Raw genomic sequence first — 21543 nt, 5'->3', positions numbered from 1 at the left:
GTCTTGCATTCTCTTGTCTTTGAGTGAAGAAGTCTCAGGTTGGTTATTTGGAAGAGAAAGTCATACTATTTGCTATTCAGGGGAGGAGGGATATCTCCCAACTCCACCCAGAAATGGGAAAGTTGGAATGAGCTATTTGGGGATGCCATTTGTAATGTAGATGGGTTGCCAGAAAAAGGCCAAATGTTCTTTTCTTTCCTGACATTGTGTAAAAGTTGGTTGAAAACTTTCAGATCTTGAGCCCCATTTTCAGTGCCAAATTGCAGAGTAAATGGCCAGGAATATAGATGGGACCCCGGCCACACAGGCTGCTTACTACTAACTCGACGCTTCCTACGCCCTGAGAGTCCAATGATAAAAGAAAATGACTCCTATTGACAATTTCTAACAGAGTCATTTCTAATATGCCTCAGCTCCCACTGGCAAGCGGCTTGTGTTATGTTATGTTGCTTTGTGGACTAGAAAGAATTCCTTAACAGGCGGAGCCTGTGAAACCAGAGGGTTGCTTTCTCAGAGGATTAAACTCCCAAATACTCCTGAAAATAATGGTACACTATAATGAAATTCTTGTTTTTCATTAAAAGAGAATTAAACCAATGACCTTTTACATGGGCTTTTGCTTTTTGTCTTCCAACCAAGTTGGGTTTTGTTGCATTATATTATTTAAGTTCTTGGATGCTTTGCTATTTAATGTACATGACACTTCAGAGACACCAAAAAACATCTGCCCACATTCTTTCCCTTTTATGCAAGCTAACAGCATGGCAAATTCACCAACTGGGTTATACACGTTCACTATTGGAAAATTATGTTGTCACTTTATAATTGGAATTATTTATAAATCGGCTTTGTCCAAATTTGTGTCACTCACACATCACTTTCAGAATTTTTCCAACATCCGTATATCACTTGGCCTATTTCTTACCTCATCCTTTAAACAATGCCTTATGTTCTTTATGTAAATACATGTATTTTCAAAGGAAACAGCATACCATTACCATCATGAGAAAAACAATATCATTTGCCATACACAGAAGGAAACTCTAAACATAAGTTAAATTGAAAGCGAACAACAATATTAACTTCTGCATGGATGCTGCTGGTCGCCAAACCTCAGGACCCAAGGCCAGCTCTTTCTTTGTTAAAAAGGGAGTTAGCAGGAGTTAAGGAAAGATTAAGGAGCATTCGCAATAAACTGAGACTTGCTCTATGATTGAGTCAGAAGGAGGAAAGGCAATTGTCTCCCTGCACACGACAGATCCCATGTGTATCCCCTTTACGCCACCTACAGTTACGGCTCACCCCACCTGAGATGGGTCCTTCGCTCTCAGAAGCCGATCTGGGCATTTCGGCTTTGCTGTACTGGAAGCAGGTGGCTTACCATTTGTCTGAGAAACGCCATCAGGGAGGTTCTCGGTGGTTTGCGTTCTTCTCGTTTGAGTCTTATTTCTGAGGGTTCAGGTGTGGCAATTCCTTCTTCGTTGAGATCCACTGTTTGCAAGGCTGATTCTACTTCCTCGGACTTTACAACCTCTACTGGTGATTCACACACCACCTGGATTATTTTACCAGGTCATAAGACGGTGGGAAAAAAAAAAAAAAACATTCCCCAAAACAGGCTTTATAAAGGGGGGGGGGGGTTCCTGGTGGCCCTTTGTGCGCGTGCTACAGGTCGGACCCAGGGATCATTTCTACACAGGCACATCTTCGAGAAGGGAGGCTCAGGTCATATAGTGTGCTTTCAAACAGCCAATTTCTGAAAAAATGCCATATACGCAGACTCGGGAGTGGCAAAAACCTTGCTCCACGAGGTACAAGGCTTAGATAGGAGGCCCTTCCTGGGGACTCCCGCTCACAGCAGGCTCACTACCCCTTCTGCTGCAGGAGGCCCACCTCTTTGCTCTGCCATCAAGGAGACTTACACCTGGCCTGTATAAAAACCAGGAGTCATCATTTCCTTAAAGGTCCAGCCTGAGAGACGGTGAGCATGACACCTTCCATTGCACACCCGAAGATCCCACGCACCTGGGAAGACCCGTCCTCTTTGCGGAAAATATAGTGTAAGTCTGCACCGGATTTAACAGACTGGACCTCCTCCTTCCCTTACTTCCGTCCCCACCCTGGGGCCGGTCATTTGCCTTTGTTTCTTAACCAAAGTTCCTGCTTTCAGAAGGAAATGGAACTTGACAAGAAAACCACCATGATGAGGTTCCTGATGGCCCCCAGCAAGGTACCCAGCGAGCTCAGTGCCCCTTGAAGTTCCGTCGGGCAGAAGGGATGGCCAGCAATGGGGGGGTTTGGATGGAAGGTTCGATTCACCTGCACTCTGATTCCAAATTCTGCTCTTTGGCATTGCCTCACTCCCTTTATGCAGTGTTCCAGTCGCATCTGGAACAGTTTCTGTTTTGCATTGATCCCTGCCACGGATTTAATTGGCCCGGAGAGGGCTCCATAATTTCTTTGTTTCCTCAGGCAGGGGCTGGCAAGCGGCTACCAAATCTATCCGAGACTGTTTTAGCACGGCCCCGAGCTAAGAATGGATTTCACATTTTTTTTAAAGGGCTGTAAAATGTTTTTAAAAGATGAAAGACAGGCAACAGAGACTACATGTGGCCTGTTCAGTCTGAAATATTTGGCCCCTCCCACAATGGGTTTGTCATCCCCTGTCTCAAAGGAAGGCACTCTAGAGCCAAAGGGGTCTCTGCATTTGTCTTTGCTGGTGCCGGACCCCCCAGCTTCCTCTGAATCTTGTTCTTGTTGTCAGGGTGTGGGGAGGAAGGGAACATAGGTGTTTCCCAAAACACCTGCATGCCTGTGGAGAAATCATTTTCCTTTCCTTCATGCAGACTATACCACTGGTTTGCACATGACCCCGACGATCCACATTGAGAAGGACCCTTGATTTCTGTATTGTCAACCGAAGCAGAAAGGTGCCCATTAACAAATCAGCATGAGGGAACACCCCAAAATATGGCAACTACGTCACAGCCGTCTCTCCCCACCTTCCACTTTATAACATATTGACATGACTTCTAGCATCTTTCCTCTGTAGACAAACCTCTAGGTTGGGGAGTCATCCACTCAAAAGTCTGAAGGAGGCAAGGCAGGTAAGATCGGCAGGGATTGACCACAAGACACAAAGGAGTGGTAGGAGTTATGGTGAACAAGTCAGATTGTCCCATCTAAAGAAGGAAAACGCTGGACCACAAGTGTTTGTGAGAAGGCTACTCCTACCGTGGGCTGCCAGGCTCTGACCCAGGCCCATCTTGGGAAACCAGGCTGAGACTGAAGCCAGGTGACGCACTGGGATTGGTGGCCAGACATGGTCATGGATTTCTACACCGGGGCCTGATTCAGTTCAACTGCATTTCTGAAAAAGCAGCTGCGGCCCCAAGAATCCGGGGGTAAGCCTGAAACGCAGGCAGGCTGATGTAGTGCTCGCGAGAGCCGCCTACGGAGCTAGCCTGCCTGGCTCTAAGTCTCGACTCCTCCCCTTACAGAGGCTCTAGACCAAGGTTCCTACTCAATATCTCTGTACCTGGGTTTTCTCAATTCTCAACCGTGACAGTATACACAGCAGAAAGTTGTTTGCAAAATTAAATCAGGCAGGGCACATAAAGGTCTTAGAACAGTGCCTGACACATGACAAGCACTCAATTAATACTAGCGGTTACTTGTGCTTTTATGAGAGCTGTTTATTCCATGGGCCTGAATTATGAGGAATCACCCACCATGCACATGCCCACTTTTTAGAGATAATATTAATAACTACCTCTTACTATGGCTGACATCGTGCAAGGTATTTTTGATATATTACCTCAGTGAATAGTTATTGAATTATTAAAGAGCTCAGAGTAAGTAATATTATCCCTGGCCTAGAGATGAAGAATCTGAATGACTGAATGACTTGGCCAAAGTCATAGCACATGTAAGTAGCCATTTCAATGAGGATAGAGTTGCGAACCGGTAACTGAATACCTAACAGTGACTTTCCTAGTAACGACATAGAACAACAAGTTTGCGAGTAGAGAGTTCTAGGATTGGTTCAATGGCTCCACAATGTCTTTAAGAACCCAGGCTCCTTTTATCCTTTGGCTCTGCCATCCTTGGCATGGGGAGTTTTCATCCTTTTATTTGTTACCTCATGGATATAAAATAGCTGCCACAGTTCCAGGCATCACATCTGTAACCTAATGTCTCAAAAAAGGGAGGAAGGCCATAGCAAAACGTTTGCTCCAAATGAACTTCTGTATTTTGATTTCCTACCTCAGCATACATTTCACTGGCTAGAAACGGTCACATCCTTACTCCCAAATCATTGTTGAAAAAAATGGGATAATTGCTTTAGACTAATCATGATCAAATACTTTGGGGGTGTGGTAGTTGCCAACTTGCCAAAGATCAAGGGGAGAAGGGTGGAGAAATGGGAAATAGCCCTTAGAGAGGTAATGATCAGAGACTGACTCATTGAATCTTGGTTCAGAATTATTCTGTCATCGAAGCAGCAAGTTCCTTTTTTGTATGCAGGAGCCTGGAGGGAAAATTATATAATCAAATGATCAACTTTTTGATTGCCAATGGTTTTCTTGCGGGGCCTTTAAAAATTTGAATGGTGTCAACTCATAAATCCTAGGCCAGAATCCATTCTTCAAAACACAACTATTTCAGTAGGGGGGAAAAAAAGCCTGGTGCTGGGGGGACGTCTAGAGACTCCCATTAACTTTGAAGTCAGGCCAAGAAGTTGGCTTTCAGCAGCCAAGGAAAATCCACTGATGTCCGGTGTGGAAATCCAGAAGGATTTAAGCTGAGTTAGGAGCTGATTTGCATATACAGACATAGAATTTGATTTTTATTTGGATAGTTTTCTGATATCCTTCCAGGGCAGGATTTTGGAAGAAGTCAATCCCTATTTAGAGTATATAACTGCATCTGCACATTTTAATTTCGGGTACGAGGGATATAATGAAAATCAGATTTGCGCTACACGTTAGAATCAAATCCCCCTTGCTTGATTTCAGGAGGGGATATTAGACTTCGTGCGAAGATGGCCAGTATGTGTAACACAGACAATACATTACAGCAAAAGTTTTCCCTTTTTTTGCCTCAAATATTATACCATATTTACTCTGGGAATTTGGATTATACAGCTTTCACTAGAACTGTGAGTTTTGGAACCAGATTTACAGCAAAGTAGATTTTCTCCCCTGACACTTCACCCAAAACACACAATAGTGATGTTAACAGTTTTTACTTTACAAGCTTTTAAAGATGCTGCTTGATTTGATTTAGAACATGATTATTTGATCACAAAGACCTGGGAAAGATTTTATTTTTTCAATCTAGTCACTATTTGCCTTCATTCTCTTCATGGAACCTCAGTTTTATTTGGGGGGACAACCCTCCTGAACGTTAAAGCCTACTTGACCAGGAGGCAGTTGCTCGCGCCAATCGAAGCCAATCCTAGCCAAGGTCTAGCTCCTCGACCAGAGGAGTTCAGGGATGGGCGTATGTGGCAGAATGTACTACTTTCCCTTTTCACTCCGGCTTCCTATAAGGGGATCGTACATCTGTACCCACTGCTGGGTGACTTGCTTTGGCGAATGTAACATGAGCAGACACACCGTAAAGCAAGATGGAGTGGAAGCTCTCGGAGCCTTCTCATGGCTCACCCCTGGTACTGTCTTCTCTCTTGTTGAGACAACTGCACGTCCTTGTTCAAGGGGATGTTTTTCTCAGTCTAGATCTCAGCAGGAGGAAGCCATTGGGATCAGCCACAGCCAACCTATGGCTGCCATGTAGCACGGGTGAGGACAAAAAGAATCATTGCTGTTCAAAGCCACGGCAGTGTGGGCCTTGGATGTTACGGCAACACAGCCTGGCAAGAGCTGACTCATACATAGAGCCTGAGAACTCACGTAAGTCCGTGAAAGAGAATAGACTCCAGGGCCTGCAGGGTTTCCACTGGCCAATCTCTCCTTTCCTCTGGACTGTGTGATGGGATATGAGAAGAAATGTAGCCAGGCCAGCAAGGCTGAGCCACAGAGAAGTCCTGCATCAAGATTGATTTAAAACCAGTGCTTCCCAGTGAGGAGTGCCAATAAATTTCTTTTTTAAAAACAAATCTAGGTTGGGTTGAGTTTCCTTTCACTTCAACTGTGAGGTTACTTACTAAGAGAGGTAAACAACAGAAGTAACTCTGTCCTTCACCCTACAGGTCACTGGGAAGGAGAGATTTTTTCCCCCCATGAGTTAGAACATTAACTTAATTAAGCAATGGCCAAAATGTTTTCAGATTACAGCAGAATGATTCAGTAGTTTCTGCAGTAGATTTTATTTCTGGTAGGACCAGAAGCGCATTCTAGGAAAAGCACTAAACTTCTGTGGGTTTCAAAAGCCTTATTTTTCTCATGAAAAACTTTGAGAAATGTGGAAATCGCTCTGTCTTATGCTTTGCATTGGTTGATAGACCGGTTATAGAAACTGGTGGTAGAGAAATTAAAAAATGAATTGGGGCGCCTGGGTGCCTCAGTCGTTAAGCATCTGCCTTCGGCTCAGGGCGTGATCCCAGCGTTCTGGGGTCGAGCCCCGCATCAGGCTCCTCCGCTGGGAGCCTGATTCTTCCTCTCCTACTCCCCCTGCTTGTGCTCCCTCTCTCTCTGGCTGTCTCTCTCTGTCAAATAAATAAATAAAATCTTTAAAAAACAAATAAATAGGGGCGCCTGGGTAGCGCAGTCATTAAGCGTCTGCCTTCGGCTTAGGGCGTGATCCCGGTGTTCCGGGATCGAGTCCCACATCGGGCTCCTCCGCTGGGAGCCTGCTTCTTCCTTTCCCACTCCCCCTGCTTGTGTTCCCTCTCTCACTGGCTGTCTCTCTGTCACATAAATAAATAAAATCTTTAAAAAAAAATAACAAACAAATAAATAAACCCAACCATATTTGAGCCAGAAGTTGCGAGTTAAGGGACTCTTACGATATGATTAATCACACCTAATGGTCCGGCTTGGAGGTTTAGAGTACTATACGTACTTTGTTGACCTTTGTTGACCTTTGTCTGTCAAAGGTCAACTCCACATTTTAGCATCTGAGTTGCAAGGGGTTCCTCAGACAGGCGACTGCACACAAACATCCAAAAACAAGTTTCTCTTCAAAAAAACTCAGAACCTCCAAGCTAACTGATGCTTCAGACCTAACCTGCAACATTTAAATTTAAAGTTCAGGGGAAAAAAGACTCACAGAGCTCCTCCTCACATGTTGGTGAAATAGAGGCCTTGACTGCAGAAAAGATCTGGTAAATTCATGAGAATTTTCTGGAATTATGAGAGATCTTAGCTATTCTGAGCTACTAAGTTTGGGCCAAAAGAGAGGGGGAGGGAAGAAAGAAGAAAGAAAGAAAGAGAGGGAGGAAGGAAGGAAGGAAGGAAGGAAGGAAGGAAGGAAGGAAAGAAGGAAGGAAGGAAGGAAAGAGTAAAAGGAAGGAAAGGGAGAGAAAGAGAGAAAGAAAGGAAGAAAGAAAGGAGGGAGAGAGGGAGGGAGAAGGGAGGGAAAGAAAAGAAAACACTTGCAACAACAAAAAAGCAGATCTGAAAGATCTTTCCCCTAACAAGAATTATAACATAGCCATTCTAATTTTCATCCCACATCACAGGCAACATTTCTGGAACGTACTTGGATTCTCTACATCAGTTCAATGCCAGCAATTAAATAAAAACGAAAACACAAGCCCTATCCAAAGCTAGCAAACAGGAGACACCTAGAAAGAGCCAAACATATTTTGCTTTGGCAAAGTTATCATGATCAGTTTCTCTCTTAAGGAGCTGTGAACTCACTTATCCCCACTTACAAAATCTTCCAAAGACTGCACTTCTTTCAGAGCAGAAAGCTGCTGACTCACGAGGACAATTTATTCATCTCCCTGGAAGATGGTTTGGAAAACTACATTTTTGAGGTGCCTCTGTGTACCATCCCCTTCAGATGTGAACACACTGAAAGTGTGGACAGTGAGGCCCAACCTACGTCTCTCAGGCATAGATCCAAGAAGTCAGCTCTCCTGCCCAAGACCAACAGTCTCAGCATCGAGAGCAGCAAGACGCTCTCATGCTCAGTGCCACCACCTGTCCTGGGTACCACCCACAGTTAGTAGAGAATCTGGGTTGCCATGGAAATAGAGGTGATAGTGCGATCAAGATAGAGGAGCCCAGCGTGCAACATTATTGCCCCTTAAGGATGTGTGAGGATGTTCTTATGTTTGCTAGACTCTTTCAGCCCCCAAATGATAACAAATCGTAAAAACATTTGCTCTGATTTCGTGTGTAGTTTGCATTGGTTCAATAGGCGTTACAAATCTTCGCCCAGCGTTATTCCCCATTGGTCCCTAATCCCGTGAAAGGGTGAAAGAGTCTACAGCAGATGGGAGACATTGGAGTATGCAAGAATGCGGGACCCCGGAGCTGAAAGGCCCAATGAATGGTCCAGCATGCAGAAGATGAGCATGGAATGGTTCTGCCATTTAATGAGTGACTTACATTCGCCTCTGCCCCTGCGGGGACTGAATCCTCTTTAACTGACTAAAGGGGAGATAAAAACAAAAGTAAGAGTCAGAATGTTACCCAAACAACAGAGTTAGCTGGGCTCGCAGCCCTCCAGTGCCATTCTTGGACATCGAATTTCTTACGCATGCCTGGTCCGAAACGGACTTGAAGGAGGCTTACACGAAAGTAAGCAGTACGGCAAGATAATACAAATAGTTCTGTATTTTTAACGTGCAACGAAGGGAAAATGAACACCCAGATGCAGCCAGGACATGAATGGCGTGAGGAGAAGGGGTTGCTACAGAAAACACAAACCATAGCCTGGGCTGTGGGTCAGCGACGCGTTTGCCTTACCATTTTCTGGTTGTTGATGAGAAGAGAGAAAAGGATCGATCATGCAGGGCACAGTCACTGTTAGGTAAAAACAAATGAGCTGCTCAGGAAAATTCTGGCAGAAAGTCCAGAAAAATCCACGCCATGGTACTCATAGAGCAAATAGACACTGATGTCAGGAGTGGGGCCTTCAGCCTTATCCCGACCACAGCGCAGTGGCTGGCGTCTGAAGCTCCTCCCTACATCAGCCTCCATATGGGCCAATGTCATCACTCCAAAGTTCAGTTCAGTTAAAACCCTCCTCTGGAGGCCCAGAGGGCTGGGGTCCAACACACCCAACTTCAAACACTGTGCCTCCCTACAGTAATCCTGGCATTCACAGTCCTGCCTCAAATTAGGAGAGGAGTTGGCCCAACGCTATCAAAGGTCCATGCCACCATCATCACATCAGTTTGCTAAGCTTCAACTTTGGAGATCATCTTTGCGTTTGTTCTTAAATTTGGCAAGGGGTGGTGGTGTTTACAGACCTCTTTGAGACTCAACTCGCTTGACAGATCTGGACTCTCTCCCCAGAAAAATAAACACAAACAAAATATTTTGTAAATAATTTTAGGGTGTTCATAGACCATCTCTTCTGGATTCCAGGCTAGGAGCTCTTCCTCACATTCATTCTGTTCCAAGTCCTGTGTTTATTTTTACCTTTAAAACATGCAGTAGGAGGGGAGAAAGGAATCAACATTCATAAATACGTCTTCTGCATTGTGCAAATGGGTTGTATACCTGCGTAGACATTGCAAGGCGGCGGCGAGCTGTAAGGATGGGGACCCTCATTTACACAGCAAGAAATGGAGATACAGGGAGGTGAAGTCGCTCGTTCAAGGTGGTACAGCTAGAAGTGGTGGAAACGGTTCTAAGAGCCAAGTTTTCCCCCTGCCGTGATGATTTCAAGGGTCAGAAACACATTTTTTAGTAACTGTGTGAGCTTCTCTCTCCACGACCAGGTTTGCTTTCTCTCTAGATGAGATTTTCAGCTCGGACCATTCATCAATAGTATTTCCGTTGAACCCGTTCTTCGAGCCCAGCCTGGATCTCACATGTCATGTGTACCAGCACCCAGCGTGCTTTCCATGCTCAACACACGATGACAAATGAAGGCCTCGGGCAGCTTCTTCCTTTTCTCCTATGTCTCCCACCTTGTAGAAAGCCGACAAGCAGAGGAACCAGGGGCACAAGATTGCAGTCCGCTCTTCTCCACTCCTGGCGAATCCCGTGTGATAGATCAGCTCTCAGATGGAGAGCAGACGACTTGATTCTTCCACAGTGGAAATATGTCCGGGAGGGAAATCTCGGAGACGAGAACAACACTTGCACAGTGGATGGAACAGCTCACTTCAAAGTAGACCAGAGAGGATTTTCAAGTTCAAGTCCCACATCTGCAGACCGAAAGGTGTTTATTGGGTTCTCAAGCTCTCCAGTCAGAAGAACCTAATCCGGTGTGGGGCTAATCAGGAAACACACAGAGGGCGGGATTCCCATTGAGATCTCGAATCCAGAAACTTCTGATCTTCGTCGACGCACGGGACATCTGGCTGTTCTCTGCTGAGCCTACAAACTGTCCGGCCTCATTCACGATAACAACAACAAACCCAGTTTGAAACTGAAGGATCCTGTTTGGGCATTTATATTGCTGAGAATAAGGACCTAAACACAGCCCCTGAAATGCATCACTATAAACTTGCGTAGCAAGGGTTCCTGTCCTTTGAAGAGCACATTCAAAAAAGAATGTTTCTTTAAAATATTGTCACATGGTAGCACTTAAGCCAACAGATATCCCGTTGCTAGCGGGTCTTCCGGAAGCACCATTTAGATCATGTGACAGCTGTTCTGAGTTCATGGCTTTCATAGTGGCCCTAAGACCTTTCCTCAAGCCTAGACATTTCAGCCCACCTTTCAAGTGCTTCCAGAATGGTCCGGCCATATGCCAGACTTTCTTAACCAGGATTCCCAGGGATTCTGGGATCAAATACAGGAATCTGGACTTGAAACAAGTAACTCAGATGATTCAGAGGATTTTTAAAGTTCTCTTAGTCTTTTTGGACCTACCCCGACTGCTACCTTTTCTAAACACCCATAGCATCTCTAACCTGCACCCCACACACGAACACTGGATTGCAACATCCTTGGTTTGGAAACGGGGCCCGTCACTTTGCATTCATTTTCCCACTCCGTCCTCCCAATAATCACGAAAGGTGGGTGTCACTGCCTGCTTCCAGAGCTGAGGAAAGCAAGGCATGCAGGGTTTAAGTGACCTGCTCCCGTCCAAACAGCCAGTAGCTGTCGGAGCTGAGATTGGATGATGTGTCTCTCTGGCTTCAGGGAGCCTGTTCTTTTCCACGGCGTCATTTCTGTCGTCCAAAGGAAAGCAGGAAAATGCTATTTTGAAGATATTCCAAATGTATCGTTTACAAATTGTGCGCACGCACACGCACACGCACGCCTATACACTTGCACGTGTAGGCCTGTGTATCCACCTTGTTCCTCCAAATGGACTTCAGGTGTTTCGATAGTGATATAATTGAGTCTTAGACTCGTTTTGTGCCTTGGGTGCTGTTGGCACCTGACGCCACACATGGATATTTAATCAGACCCAGCAACTGTTGGTTCCTGAAAAAAGGATGAAACTGTTCGTTGAGCACTTACTATGTCTGAGGATCTCTCTGGGTACAGTTAGTGGATTGGCGTAACAACGCGGTGGGAGAAATGTGTCCCTATTTACACAAAAGAAAACAGAGTCTTTGAGGGGGCCAGCAATTTGTCCAAGGCTATGCGGTCCAATCTTTCTGATTCTGTCTGTTATGCAAGACTTGCTGCGTAACAGAATTTTTCAAGATCGTCTATTCCAACCCTTTCCTTCAACAGATGAAGAAAAAGAAACTCAAACAGGGTGAGTAACTGTTGTGAGGTCATAGAGCAAATGGTACCCCAAAGAACCCACAACAATAAGGGACATAGGTAGAGTCCAGGTAACTGGATTTTAAGCATTTTTGGGACAAATACACACCATCATTTGAAATTAATTTTCTCAAAGGATATTCGTGTTATTTTTGTTTTATAATAAGAACAACTTCAGCAATCAAGAGTATAGATAAAAATAACTTCTAATTTCATAACCACAGCTTGTTAGGGGGAAATTTTTATTTCTGATGTTCATATTGTAGATGTATACAGTTCAAGGTCAGTTTGTTTAAAAGCTTCCCAGTTAAATGAGGAGAAGAAAAAGAACTTGGGTTAGTGGAAAGATCAAAATTTTCAGGCATTTCTCTTTGTTTTTCAAAATTTTTACAACAGTGAGTTTATCACCAAAGCTTATCTAATTTAAAGAAAACGAAGGTTTTCATTTTGTTTTCGACAAGCACATAAGTCCCCCCTTGAGAATGTAAGCTACAAAAGGACAGCAATCTCTTTGCTATCTTTTCAACACCTTAGCACAAAGCATTTGGCACCAAAACCCAAAACAACAACAACAACAGAAAACCAAAAAAAAAAAAAAAAAAAAAAACCTCAGCACAAAGGAGACTGAAAATACTCCTGTGAAGAGTATTCGCTTGTGTGAATCATCCCTATCTACTTCCATAGAGAGCGGTTCTTTCTGATCGGGTGGAAGAAGGAAAAGAAAGATTTATGGGTGATTTGGGTTTTTGCTTCTCTTTATTATTTTTATAATCTGCTAAGGAAATAAAGCCAGATAATGGTGAAAAAGGAAAAAAAAAAAAACCAGTGAGACTGAACTCTATGAAATCTGACCATTGGGGGAAGAACATCAAGTGGTCTTGTCTTTTTTTCTCAATGGAAATAGCTTGAATTTCAAAGAGGAACCAATATACGCCTTAGAGACCAATATATGCCAAAGATAAGGGCAGATGGAGTATTTGAGGCTTAGTAGCTTAGAAGCTTCCCTAACTGTTGGGCGTGGAGAAACGAAGAAGTGGGCCTGGTTAGTGTGTCCATGCTCCCAAGCACACAGGACATAAATGACATAGGTCGGAAGGACCATTCATTGGCCACTTTTGTGCTAGGCCCGGTGTCAAGGGTTTTGTAGGCATGATGTCATCGAGTCTTCATTTCTATGATGAGGTACTGTGATTATTTACATTTTACAAATTAGAAAACTGAGGCAGTTCATCGAGTCTCATCTGTCCGATGCCAAACTTTTAACCCTTTCGTAAGTGTTGCTCAAACTTGAGTCATTTGTCAGCCTCCTATATGGTTTTGGCCACGTTTTGTGTACCATCTGTGGTGGCTACGGCGTGTGCTGCTCAGATTTCCCTGCTGGAAGGACAGCCCCTGACCCGCACTTCCTCGGCATCCGCTAGAGTTAATGCTGAGACCACGCTCTTGCTGCCTGCTGCCAGGCAATGACTGAGCACAGCAGGGTACTGGGCCGTTCTTGCTCCACACGGAACTCCCCGTGGGCGAGCTCTGCTCTGGGATTCGCCATTGGCTCAGCACCACCTTTAATCTGTGGCTTTTCCAACCTTCTCCTCCTTCTTTCCCTCTCTCCCTTCTGCCGTGTCAGACCCTCATGTGGCCTGACGCCTCTCTCTACCTACTCTTGTCCCCTCCCCTTTATCCTTCACGGTGTTTTCCTCCAATAAATCTATTGCACATCAATTCCATAGCAGTGTCCCTCTTTAGAGGATCCAAATTTATGATTATGTACTTAAGATCAATACCATCCATTATGTGACACTTTCCTTTTAAGTGGATTACTTTTTAAACTGAATATAGATAGTCTCACCTTTGGCAAAATATATATTAAATCTTGAGTTTAATGTGCTAGCTCATTTTTTCTAATGCAATTTAAATAAATGTAATTTTTAAAATAAATGACGTTTGAATATGGGTTGGCTAAGTCATCTGCCTCGCCACCAATATGCACATGTGATTCACTTGGGAAATTTTCCTACGTTATATTGCTGATAAAAGGTTTTTAAAAATAAGTAATTGGTGGTTGGGAAGGAAGGAGGATTAGAACAGAATGCCAAATGACATCACCCAAAGTTTTGGTTAAGTACTTGAGTCTGTGTTCTGGGCAGAGCCCAGAAGGAAGATTTCTGTACAACAGAAAGCCAACAGAAAAGAGTTCCAGAAATCCAGCTGGATTCTGGACCAAAGAATTAAACGAACACCGTAGGGGCATCTGTATTTATCACCAGTCTTGCGCTGCGTGCTAAGTGGCACGGAGGTTTTGATGAAAGTACTAATTCAATTTTTTTTCAGCTCTATGAATTATATTCAACTCTCTCACCCACAATGTCTTGCTCATCTTTTGGCCACGTTTAAAAGAGGCAAGAGCTCTAAACATGTGTGGCAGCTGGGGTATGCTCAGCAATGATGATCAAGGACTAGCTCGCGACTGACTCAGCCCCACCCACCGCACTCCCTTGTGCACCACCGCCATTCTAGAGGGAAAAAAATTAGACAATGTTTTGAATGCTCCTATCACAGAGCGCAGTGTGGCTCGCCCTGGTGGTGAATGGTGGACACCTTGGTTTTCCAAAAGGAGAGGGAGCCTTAATGGTTCATAATGACTGATTATATCTTGCTGGCGAAAGAGAGAGGGAGCCCAGAGGTGGTTCAGCTTGCTGGCGGGGACGGTGCTCAGAGGAATCCAGGAGGAAGCCAGAGTACTAAGCCAGTTTGGAAAGAAAATGAAATCACGAAATACCACAACTGTCTGTCATGAACCAGAGTAACTCCAAGAATGAAAAAATCTACTTGTTTATTACCTTTTCTTTCCCATGAAACACACGCTCCTAACACCATAGGCGCTTCATTCTTCCCAGGAGTAAATGACAAATCTTCAACTCAATGACTAGTTGAGTCATTTTGGGGAAGAAAAATAAACTCTGTACTTGGTGAGTACACGGATTAGCCCAATTGAAATAATTTCTCCAGCCGCCCTAGCCACAACCACTCTGCAAATCTTGAAAATAGGGCTTACCTTCTTCCAGAACAGTTTGCTCAGAGGCAGAGAGGTGGGTCCCCCCTTTTCCTTGGCAGCTTCCTTTGCAGTGTCGGTGGATGTAGGGTTCTTGGCTGCCCCTCCGGTCTCCTGGGATATAAAGTTCGCTTTGTCGGACTTGACGTCAGATGAAGTGGCAGGCGACTTTTCAGCACCCTACAGAGTTAAAAAAAAAAAAATGAGAACGATTCCAGGATTTTAAAAGTGAAAGATCTCTTTTTTAATAAGCATAGGCTGGGGTTACACGTGTTAATTTTCTTTGTTATAGTTTTCTGTGCTTGCAAAGATTCATTGTGAATGTGCATTGGTGTTAAAATTTTGGAAAAAGTCAAGATAGTTTCCTTTTGCAAAAGAACATATCATGTTCATGTAAGTCATTAGGAATCAGGGTGCTGGTAAGAGGCACTTTCCTGGGAGAACGTTTGTTTATATCAAGGCCATCGGTCTTCAAATCGTTTTGATGATGTTCCCATCAGTAAAAACAGTTTGAGCGTACACCGCCAATACATGCGTGTTTGCTTAGATTATAAACGTGCACTATTTTACTAATCCAGATGTGAAATTAAAGGAGGTTAAAATAAACATAAGGGACATCATTTCCAACTTTTCACTTTGATTTAATCATCACAAAGATACCAGTGCCAGGCACTGTTCTAAACAAGTGAATGTTTTGACAAGAGTTCTGTGAGGAAGGAACTGATTATTATGTTCATTTTACAGAGAGGGAAATTTCGGTCCCAGGTGATTAAATAACTTTCCCACGACTACACTAATAAGGGGACAGAGTTGACACTGAAATCTAGGGAATCTGATACCCAAACCCAAGCTCTTACCTCCTGCTTTATACTCCACCCCCTCCAGCAAGCCAAGGTCTCCCCACTCCCTGTGCTATTGTACCCATCCAGGGAGAAAATATCTAAAAAAGCTTCACATTGGGAAGGGGATAATGACAAAAAGGCTGAGAAACACATCCACATTCATCAGTTTCATTGGGAAATGGGCAATCCTCTTCTCTTTGCCCTGAGAAAATAGCCAGAGACTCTTGAAAAACATTACAAGGAGATAACTCCATTATACATAGAATAATTTAACTGTAATATGTTTGTGTCATTATTTGTTGAATACGCATCTCCCTGCCCAGACCATGAGCTTGGAGAGTAAGAGCCATTGCCTTGGATGTCATAACATCCGTAGCTCCCATAAGGCCCAGTATCTGCCATGAAATGGGCATTAAATAAATAACAAAACAATTGCATAGAAAGGACCAGAGAGAAATGCCTACAGAGGATCCTGCCATGTTATGTTTCTACCCACCCTCCCCCTCCTCAGTGGGCTGTGGAGCCACAGACTACCCACAGTCTTTCCTCCCAGCCCATCCACCTCTTCACCTCCCAAAAAAGTGCCCAGATGGTGTTCTGCCAGCATCAACTGAGTATTAATACTCTGTCTGCATTCTGGAAGCGATTACAAAAACTCCGTGATTTTGGAGTCAATCTCATGGATAGGGTTGTCAGAGTTAGCCAATACTCTCAGTAATAAGAATATAAGATACCCTATTAATGTGAATTTTAGACCAATGAAGAATAATTTTGAAGCATAAGAATGTATATCCCTAGAATTGCCTGGGACAGATTTATACTAAAAAATTATTTACTGTTTATCTGAAATTTGAATTTAACCGAGTGTCTATATTTTATCTGGCAACCCTACCCATGAAATTCTAACATATTAGATTTGGAGATTGCATATCAGATGACCTTACCTTCTTCCTTCACAAGTGTTCACTTGTTTCACATTTGGGTGTGGGAGAGGGGAGGGGTTAGTTAGATGTAAACATTACACTGAGAAGTAGAAAACAATGAATATGGGGCAGAGCTTAGGAATTACATGACCGGCTACTAATATTTTAGCTGCCCTGCAGAGAGGGTGGGCATCGGGAAAACCTGAGTGGGGAGACGAGCATTTTTGGACATGGCAAAAAAATAAATAAATAAAAATTCTAAAACAATGCCTGGCCTTGCGTGCACGTTTCATGTTCAGTGTTTGAAGAACATGTGAGAAAGTTTGATTCTGAAGCATAGCCTGTGATTGAGCCAAGAGAAAAAGATCCCAGTTCAGCAAAGGAAAGCTGACACGCTAGTTAGAACAATAAGCTTATTTCACTTATTAATTTTAGGACTCCCCCACTTTTTTACATAAGAAAAAAAATTTTTTTTAACAAAATTCTTTTTATAGTAAGAGAAATTGAGATACAGAGACAAGAATCTAGGAGTTGATCCCAATCGGTCACCATTGCATTTTTTTCTCTTGAGTTGCAAAACTGGATGATGACATTTTTATCCCTGAATTTGCTTGACTTTCCTCTTTTCTGTCCTAGGTTACAACGAAATTGAGGATGAGCGGCACACCTTCTCTAACCAGGCAACAGTCTGTCTGGTCCGTGTTAGTGGCCCTATTTTCCTATCTTTTTGGATGACAGAATCATAAATGAAGAAAAAAGAGGTAAAAGCCAAGAAGCCCCACCGAACTGCAGCATAAACGAGAACCGAGAACATTTGGGAATTATCTCCTTAAAGTCCAGAGAAGGGGGCTTCTTCTTCTTCCTAGTATTTCCTCTGAATCCTATCTTCGCCCCAAATGCAACTCAGTGGCAGGATGGGAGGCCAGTGATCTGCGGGAGACTTTAGGATTATGGAACGTGGGTGGTCCCCTTTTTGTGGAGGAAAGAGATTCTGGAGGCATGAAACTTAGCTGTGGATGGAATGAATGCTGCCTGAAATGCAGCTAGAAGAGGGGAAAGTCATACACTTTGTAAACTTTCAAGGCCCCTGACTCTCAGAAGCCACAAGTGGGAATTGAGGGGGATTTCTCTGCGCGAGGTCTATGACACATTTCACTAGCAGTTACCAAATGGTCTCCCACGCACAGTAGCACCCCTTTTTCATCTCCAACCCTCCCCCACTGCAATCTCTATCCCTCCACCCCCTCCGTCTTTCCAAAACAAAATAAGCCTGTATGGAAATTAAAGGGTGGCTTCATAACACAGTTTGCTTATGCAAATACAGATTCAGCCAGGAGATCTTTCTATGGAGATTTTATTTGCATACACAATCCTGGGGCTATAACATCCAGCTGGGCAAGTTTTTTTTTCATAAATGCATTCAACTTAGTGGAGAATGGCTGATATTTTAAACAAATGTCCAAGCATGCTGGCCCAATTCAGGGATCTTAACTGCTGGTTTCAGACAAACACTGGTGTCTTCTTAGACATTCAAAGAGTGAAATCTCCACAAGTGACTTCTGTGCTGTCCTCCCTTCCCAAGGACATGGAGCTAGAAATTGCTCTGGCTTCATTCATTGTTTTCTTGTGCTTGGGCTTTGATCTGGGTTTAGTATGAGCTTAGTTAAGACTGAGAAGGGATGGAACAGACCACAGAAAGATGAAATTATTTTCTTGAGGTTAGAAGAGTATTTCCCAAAGCGTAGGAAGCATACCATTGGTGGCATCCAGGTAATTTTAGGTCATGCAGAGATAAAACATTAAAAAAACATGAAAATGGAGAAAATACTTTTTTCTCCCCCCCAACTCTCTTCTAATCTTTCTAAGAACATCGTTGGGGGGGTGCTTCGTCTGGTGCTGGTACATCTTTAACATTTTTCTATTGCTGGCAAATTGTATTTTAATAAAGCTAGAAAGGCCTTTGATTGACACAAACAAGGTAGCTAGAATGCAATTTTATTAGCCATATTCATGGTTACCTCTTTATGAAAAATGACTCGATATTTCCACGTATCATGTAATATGAAGTTTTCTTTAAAGATACCTTTAAATAGGAAATGAGCCCTTTTTCATGTAAAAAGATCAACCAGCTAATACTATATCTGACAAAAACGATGAAAATGGTATGCACACTTCGACATTTGGGCAACACTGAGTTAGAAGGATAATTTCAGAACCCTGGTCCACACTAGGAAGAAACTGGTCAGATGCTTCTGTATAATTACAGAGACTTAGAAGAATCATTGAAATTTGATTCACGTCATTTTTAATTCCCTTTCAGGATCCCAGCCACACAAGGCTGTCTTCCCTGCAGGAGAGCTGAGGGGACCCAGGACAGCCACGTTACACATGGTGAAGACCAGGGTTCCTCTTCTTCTTTTTTTTTCCTTTCTAATTTAACAAGATACAGACCTTATGCCTAAAGAATTTTCTAAATGCGAATCCTAGCCTGGGGCTATGCAGGTGCTTTTTCTTGGTGCCTTTAGCTTGGTTCTCACAGGTCTTCCGTCCAGCTTGGCCATCACAGACACTTTCTGCTTTGGATGCCTTTCGGGCAACAGCAGTCACAGCTTAGAACTTTGTTTTTAAACAAAATCCTTGTTTTTTTTTTTCGGCCTGTCGTTTTTAAGTGCATTGACACACTTTGACGATTAACTGCTGGTATATTACCCCCATCCCCCAACCACAACGTTCCCATCATGTGAACGTTCATCTTTTTTAAACTCTCAAAGACAATTTGCTACCCAGTAGATTCCCAGACCATTTCAAGTACCTGTTGATTTTCAACAGGGCGACCTATTTAAATGACCCAGATTAACCTAAATCCATTTGCTAAAGACAATGACAGGATATTTAAGCTCTGTCTATATGATGCAAAATATTTAGATGAAAAAAAAAGATAACATAGTTTTAAAGGTCTAAATATTCTTGTCACATGGGAAAGGAAAAGATACATGAAAACGAACAGTTTATTTTTACATCCTGGAGTCAAGACAAGCACTGCCTTGAGTGGCTTTCTTTCTCCAACCCATCTTTTATTCAGGATTAGAAACTTCAGGGAAGCGGTATCATTTGCAAAAATTTCAACTGACTTCTAGATGGGCAGATCTCCCAGGCAAGAGAAGTGTCTACTGTGCGCCAGTCCACTGAGCCAAAGTCAGGGGAGACTGGAACTGCAACAGCCCAGTGACAACCATTCAGAATTGTCCACTCAAGTCACAAATGGCGGGGGATTTTGCACGGCGCGTGGAGTCTCAGAATTGTCCGGGCCAAATGGGAAGATGGAAAAACAGTGTAGATGTTTCAAAAGCAAGAATCCAAGAACTTTGGTAGAAAGGATGTTAAAAACACAGGTTTGTGGAAAGAGGTCGGTTTGTGTCATAGACAACCTACATTCACAAAACCGTCTCCGGAGACTCAGCTCCATTAGCAATGACCCTGACCTCTCTGGGCAGGCTAGCGAGATTTTATCAACTAGGTACGTGCAGTTGGGGCCACATTCTGGAGGGGAAGAGTCCTGGTGTATGAGCAGCTGAAGAGAATGGGCGCATCAGGTCACTTGGGAAGCCACACAACACACCCACATACCCCACTATTTATAGCCTATTGTGCTGACTGTGTGACTTTCAACAATGCAAGACACAGAATCGAAAGAGAAACATTTGGATCCAACTATTCATTGAACTTGACCCGAGCTGCCTTATAGCAAAGGACTAATTTTATAGGAAAACGCATGTAGATACCTCAGGTAAATATTATTTTCTAATGGAAGAAGAACATTCTAGAAGAAACAATTGATACACTACAAATGTCATCATAGCATTCAATACATCTTGCAGTGATTATGGAAACAACGATCACCTACATTTGAATAGAGTTCCACGGTTTACCAGGCATTGTCACACCTTCCTTCAAGGCTGGGGTGGGGAGACAGAATTTTTATTGTTCCAGTTTTACAGATGTTGGGATTTGGATTCAGATAGCTTGGGATCCCATCACACAGCTACCACATAGCAGGCTGGAGCTCAAACTCAGGTCTTGAGATAAATTCTAGGATCCTTTTCCCAACCTGGCCCCTTCAAATATTGGTAACAGATGTTTCGGGCTGGCCAAGCCATTTATTGGGTCCCAGGGTCTTTCAAAGCACTCTCAGTTATCAAAAGAAGGACGCAAGACACTTATCCGTCACCAAGTTAAACTTTCCTCACGATTCCCGTGAAAGTTAAACCATGTGTTCCATTAGGGATAATCAGTTCTGTCAAGTGTAAAGGAAAACATCTCTAGAAAGTAGTTGTTCCAAATAAAATTTATTTTGAGGGGAATTGGTTGGATCTCTAGGATGACAGTGAAAAAATTTAGGCTCTCTAGGGCATCCTAACTCTAACCATGTCTTCCCTTGGCAAGTGTCCAATGGTGACTATTTCATTTCACCGAACTATTGCCTTCATGGTGGAGATTTATTTTTTTCTAAATTACATAAAAAACAAGGAACATATTTTTTAAAAACCAAAAACAGAGCGGTTTACGTCCACTTTAAATTGCATCTCACCTCTTTCTCATTTCCAGTGGCCAATTTGTACTATATTCCCATATCCCCTGGGTCTCTCCACACACAATTAAAAAGACTAACATGATATATGGTTATTAGTATTCTGTTCTTATTTTATATAAGAAATTGGTGACTGTGACATTAATTATCCAGAGTTAGCAAATATTTCAAGCTTTCCACTAAAATTTTCATTAAAACACTTTAAAGACAATCTAACAGCACTATTAAATGGCTAAATATATATATAATATAATTATATATAATATTTGTAATATATATTTATATATTATATAATATTTATACACATTATATATATTATATATCACAT

At 43.0% G+C, this 21543-nt stretch overlaps 1 protein-coding gene across 8 annotated transcripts in view; it reads right to left on the bottom strand.

The window, feature by feature from the left end:
• The window catches only part of BCAS1 (brain enriched myelin associated protein 1), a 91623-nt gene that overhangs the window by 16736 nt on the left and 53344 nt on the right, over positions 1 to 21543 (bottom strand). For 2 of the 8 annotated variants that reach the window (XM_087853482.1, XM_087853480.1), the window contains exons 7-9: positions 19079 to 19213; positions 14866 to 15042; positions 8523 to 8564 (exon numbers count right to left, since the gene is read on the bottom strand). In XM_087853482.1, the coding sequence (XP_087709608.1) occupies positions 8523 to 8564; positions 14866 to 15042; positions 19079 to 19213 (354 nt within the window). Of the gene's footprint in view, positions 1 to 1381; positions 1556 to 8522; positions 8565 to 14865; positions 15043 to 19078; positions 19214 to 21543 lie in introns of all 8 variants that reach the window. The other 6 variants (XM_087853483.1, XM_087853481.1, XM_045808444.2 and 3 more) reach the window with 5 other exon arrangements.

This window comes from Ursus americanus, chromosome 22, assembly GCF_024610735.1.
Source record: "Ursus americanus isolate L20-20 chromosome 22, mUrsAme1.1.p, whole genome shotgun sequence".
Lineage (NCBI taxonomy): Eukaryota > Metazoa > Chordata > Mammalia > Carnivora > Ursidae > Ursus > Ursus americanus.
The sequence above is the reverse complement of the archived record's forward strand: the minus strand, read 5'-3'. Positions and strand labels throughout refer to the sequence as shown.